Below are 5513 nucleotides of genomic sequence, written 5' to 3'. Positions count from 1 at the left end.
GAGGGCAGAGCCAGACCTCGCAAACGGACCCGAAAAAAAGGATATTCGCAGTAGATGATCTTTTACGGGTCGGCTACACGAGGTCTGTTCGGGCGCCGCCGCTTGGATCCGCAAACTAAAAACCCTCAATTGAGCGAATTTGACGGCAATTCCGATAAATGAATTCAAATTTAAACAATAAAAAATAATTGACGCACAAATAAAATCATAGTTTTGTAGGACAAATGTAAAAGGACTTGCAAACGACCACGTCTCCCGCTCTTCATTCCGCACCACCTCCATTGAGGTCATCGTCGCCCCCGAACACCTTACCTACGGTGGAAGCGGCTCTGTTGAACGGCATCGCCGGGGAACATGTTGCCGGGGCGGGGGGAGTGGACGAAGGAGACGGCTGTTTCGTTGGAACCTTCTTCCGCTTCACGCCCGAAACCTTGCTCGCCTTCTCCGCCGGCGGCCGGGCAGACCGCACAGCAGCGGCGGCGCCCGGGGTGCGTGCCTTTCCGGCAGGGCCAGCCGGATTGCCGCCCTGAACGATGACGTTGCCTTGCCGCTTGCGGGCAGGCGTGTTGGGGCCTTGGGCGATGGCGGGGGCGACATGGCCGGCACCGAGATCCGGCACGCGGGAGGTGGGGGGAGGGGGACTGCGCGTGCGCAACCTCCACGGTGACGGGGGACGGCTGGAAGGATTCCATAGAGGCGAAGAATGACGGGGAAGACAGACCGGAGCGCGCGGTGGCGGGGCAATGGCGGCCGAGGGGGGGGGAGGGGGAGCGAGAACGGCCGCGCGGAAAGTTCCCTCCCGCCAAATCTCGCTGTGGATAGGAGGCGAGCTCGGGCCGGCCTCCTACCCCGTGAATTTAGAGGTTGAGGTCGAACTTTTGCCGCACCCCGCAAAATCTTTTACGGGTCGGTCGCGTTTGAGGGGTCTGGTCGGGCGAATTTTCCTTGCCGACACGTATTTTTTGGCGGTTATTTTGCAGGTCGCGGCTATATACAGGTTCTGCTAGAGATGCTCTGACTCCATTGCATAATGTAGTGTGTCCGTGTTTCTTGAGATCCAAGTTTGACCGTAATTTAATCAAAGAGACCGATTGCGGCGGGAGCAAAAATTATATCACTTAATTCATATCAAAAATATGAATTCAATGCTATAATTTTTGCTCCGGCGCAATCGGTCTCGTTGGTTAAATTTACTGTCAAAATTGAATCTCGGAAAGTGCGGGCACACTACATTATACTACATTATGGAGTGGAGTGAGTATAAAACAAATTAGTTCCTGCACTATAAGAAATTTGATTTTGTAAAAATAGATACAGCTCAGGTAAGACAATAAATAATATTATAACATATTTTATGGCATGCTCTGAACAATAAAATGGTCATGTTTTAATATAGTCCTATAATATTATAGATGTATTTTCTACAGCTTAATCATGTACCACCTCAGATCGGACTCAGAAGATCTACAACGGATACAGCTAATCCGGCTCCACAAAAGTTGGTGGACGCGCCCGGGCCCATCTGAGGATATTTGACTGGTCACCTCTCAAATGTCCCCTTCCACAACCGGCTATCTTATTAGCAAATCCCTAAATCCATGCAAGCACATGAATCGTAACCTATGTGTACATAAATCGCAGATATAGGGGCAGTGGGTTGAGGACTCCGGCTATAGATGCTTTAAGGGCACTCTCAATGCTTGTGTGGGCAAGGTTTCATAGATAAAAATTTGACGTGACATCCTGATTATTTAATGAGGACAGAGCGAGCAATCATATATTTATAGATCTTCACACCAAATTCAAGATATCTCATAACTTTTCTCTTCGGAAAGACATTAAATGAAGGTTTTTTAATACAAAACTAAGATATACTACCTGCATCTGGGTTTATTAGTCACCTTTGTATTTTGTGTTAAACTTTGAATTAAATTTGATTAGAACAAAATAAATGATCTTTAAAATTTATATTGATAGATTAATATTTGAAAGAAGTTTTCATTGATTTTTTGTATAAATTATATTTTGCTAGTTAAATTTGTGGTTAAATTTTGACACGAAGTGCGAAGGGGATTAATAAATCAGGACGGGGGTAGCAGTGCACCGAAACTCCTATATGGCTATATCTAAACATCTGTTTAATGACATTAAATGTAGCTTAAGACATAGTGCACTAGGACTGCCCTAATGCAATAGTACCATTTTGGAAGTAACTTTCTAATCAATTTGATTAATTGCAAATTGAGTTGTTTAAACAATACTCCCTCCATACTAAAACATAGTGCATCTTAGATTTTTTTTCCCTTCTACTGTACAATGTTTTCCTATGTTATAGTGCGTGCTCCTTGAGGCAATACGACTAGCCACAATGGGTATTAACATAGACTAGTAACTCACCTATGTTATTAGTCGATATTACTATCTCTATAGTGAGGAGTAACATATGTGTAGTAACATGCAACACTTTATTTATTAGGCTATAGACTCATCTTGTCTTGATATGTGTGATGTTACTCATAATATTAGTAACTAGCTATGTTACCAGTTTCCTCTTTTTCTTCATTTATTGTTTGCCACATCATCTATTTTATTTAGATATGTGCGATGTTACTACCTATATTACTTCCACTGTGGATAGTCTACATGAAGAAGAAATGACCCCTCTCAACTCCTCTTTGGTATGTGACTAGCAAGATGCTCGTGCATTGCACGGAATGCCAAGATGCATTTATTTTAGAAAAATTCTGTTGTGATTGACCCATGCAGGAGTAATCTCATGTGTAAAAACTAACGACATCTACAGGTTTACATAACTCAGCACATACACCGCTAATGCAGATCGTCTTCGACTCTGACCTCCACAAGCACGTCGATGGCGTGGTTCGTGTCCCAACAGCTCGGACTGAGCGGAGTGGGGGAGACGAGAAAGAGGAGAGATACATTGAGGAGTGGGGCGTGATGGTGGTAGGTGGTCGGACTGAGCGGAGGCATGAGGATGGACGACGCCGACAACGGTCACCATGCCAGATTGTTTCAGAGGCTTCCTTTTTTAATTGATCATCAATAGGGTTGTGGGGATAAGGATAAACGGGGAAAGACCTTATATGCGAATATGAAGAGAGGTGCGGATATCTTTTTACAAAACTGTCGTAGTTTGATTTCTACTTATTAGATACAGATTAAACGGTCAGGATGACAGATAGATCATCATCACCGACTTGATTTTTTATAAGAAGAGAATTTAGACTAAAACCACTGTACATACTTTGGCAAGAAGGGAGTAGCAACTAGTAGAAGGAACTAGAACACCGGAGAATCATTCACTCCGCCGTCTGCACCATCCAATCGAAAACACACAACGATTGCCACTAATTTTTTTGTGCCAACCATCCATCATGGATTAGAAAATAACATCTCAGATTGAACACTAGCTGATTAACCATGACGTAGAAAGAAATATTTCAGATTAAACACTAGCTGATTAACCATGACGTTACAAGATCGTCCTAAAGAAATGTTCAATGCATAAAAAATAACTAATATCAGATAGTCTCTTGTACAAACACTAACAACGGTCCATAATAGTTGGGACCATCTTAAAATTTGCCCTTGAGGAAACAGATGCACTAATTTATCAACAAATTTTTGGATCTAATGTTAAGAAGTCCTACCAAATTCTAAACATAAAAATAATGCATATTACAGATGTGACGAACATGGATACTAGATAGAGATAACTACTATGTCCTACTTGTTGTTGACACTCTCTGGCAGTCATCTTCGGGCCACTTCCCTGGGCGAAGGTTTAATACGTTGAACATCAAGGGTTGAGATCGACCTTGAAGAGGCATGAGCGCGGTGACCTTGTCCTCCCTTCTATGGCAGCATCGTCGTGTTCATCGCAACTTTATGTATAGTACCCACATCATACTTCCAAGGTTTTCTAAGAAGAACATGTCTTGCATCCATATTAACAAGATTACACAATATGTTCACGCGATGACATCTACCCAAGGAAAGCGATTTATAGACACATCATCGATGTCCACACCCTACCTCTCAGCGTCGGATCTGTAGTGGATGGTCACCACCGACGTACCTCGTCAAGCTTCTTGTCACTGTTGTTGTCCATTGACGAGGATGCCCGTTCTTGGATGTATGAGAGTGAGAGCGGGGGAGCGACAGAGATGGTTCTCGCACCAGTTTAAGGGCGGTACACGTGAACAACTATGTTGTGTTTCTTCCGTATTTCCATTTGTGTAGACGAAAGTAGATCCAATGAAATTATCATTTCATATACATGTGTAGAATATGAAGATAGAGCCACATATAGCCTGAGCACTCTGAATGTTAATAACGGTTTAGCAGATATAGTGTTTGAATTCTGGCAAAGAAATGATAAAAGAGCAGGATGATACGAGTTATTTACTATGTATAAAAGCAAACCGATATTTAGACACTAGTTGCTTGCAAAATTTGTGTGACATGAACAAATGCTCTTTAAACGGAGGCACACAATTAATTTTATTCACGGAGGATAGAACGAGCACCTGATCGGCGGACAACATCTTAGTCTCAAAGAGGTAAATAGAAACAATAACAACGACGATGACCGGCAATAGTACATGCATTCTCAGCGTGCATTGTGAGGCCACATGTACGCATAAACACGATGACAATTCTCTTCTTATATGAGCTTTTATTATAGGCGGAACAAGCCTTGTGGCCTGAGTTGAACCGGTTAGTTCTTTTTGCAACGTGGGCCGCATGTGCCATTGATGGTGGAGCGCATGTCGGCACACCGGAACATCTTGACACGGCCTGTCTGCACCACGCGGCATGTGGAGCAGTCCTTGGGGCACTGAGGATGCGCGTCATCACATACATCAACCCCCGAGAATGACCTGCATTTGTCACAACACTTGGGAAAGTAGTTGGCTGCACGCAAGCATAGCATGGTATCATGTTAGTAATCACTTATAAGATATATAAGACATCAATGGAATTGCAAAAAGGCAATCAAACTTCTTTAAGGAAACAAATAGAATAAAGAAGCATGAACAACTACGAACCATTCACGTGTGTGAGGATTCCCATGACCAGGATGGCCTGGAGGACAAGGATCGCCACGAGCTTGGTGTTCTTCATGGTTGATTTTAAGGTTTTCGAGCAAATATCTCTCACTTATCTCTTTAGGTTGTGAGTGGAATACTATGTTGTAATCGTTGTTGTTGGCCAGAGTTAGTAGCACCTCTATTTATAGGCGCAGATTTTGCGCCTTACTTGCCAATCTACCATGTCAGCGTGTCATCAACTGGGTGAGTGGGATGATAAAGTTCGACACACAACGTGCACCACTATACACATATTTTTCCACATGTTCAATGAACATGCAAATTGGCAATCATTAGACTTGTAGGCCAAATCCAGGCCTAGCTCATTGTTACGTCTTCATCTATAACCTTTCAAAAACATCTTCATCTATATTTGGTGAAGAACTCTAGGAACACGAT

At 43.1% G+C, this 5513-nt stretch overlaps 1 protein-coding gene across 1 annotated transcript; it reads right to left on the bottom strand.

Moving 5' to 3' along the window:
• Nucleotides 1-4494: 4494 nt before the first annotated feature.
• Nucleotides 4495-5216, bottom strand: LOC125535536. Its single transcript, XM_048698605.1, has 2 exons — nucleotides 5073-5216; nucleotides 4495-4938 (listed from the first exon to the last, which is right to left on the bottom strand). Exons 1-2 carry the CDS (start codon nucleotides 5146-5148, stop codon nucleotides 4742-4744), a joined length of 273 nt encoding a protein of 90 aa, XP_048554562.1. The 5' UTR covers nucleotides 5149-5216; the 3' UTR covers nucleotides 4495-4741.
• Nucleotides 5217-5513: the final 297 nt, after the last annotated feature.

This window comes from Triticum urartu, chromosome 1 (assembly GCF_003073215.2).
Source record: "Triticum urartu cultivar G1812 chromosome 1, Tu2.1, whole genome shotgun sequence".
In the NCBI taxonomy this organism is placed as follows: Eukaryota; Viridiplantae; Streptophyta; class Magnoliopsida; order Poales; family Poaceae; genus Triticum; species Triticum urartu.
The sequence above is the reverse complement of the archived record's forward strand: the minus strand, read 5'-3'. Positions and strand labels throughout refer to the sequence as shown.

Bases quoted from the DNA above. Each gene is read 5' to 3' on its own strand.
- LOC125535536 (XM_048698605.1), bottom strand. From the start codon at position 5,148: ATGAAGAACACCAAGCTCGTGGCGATCCTTGTCCTCCAGGCCATCCTG. The intron at 4,939-5,072 runs GTTCGTAGTTGT...GCTTGCGTGCAG, and splicing joins AATCCTCACACACGTGAATG to CCAACTACTTTCCCAAGTGT.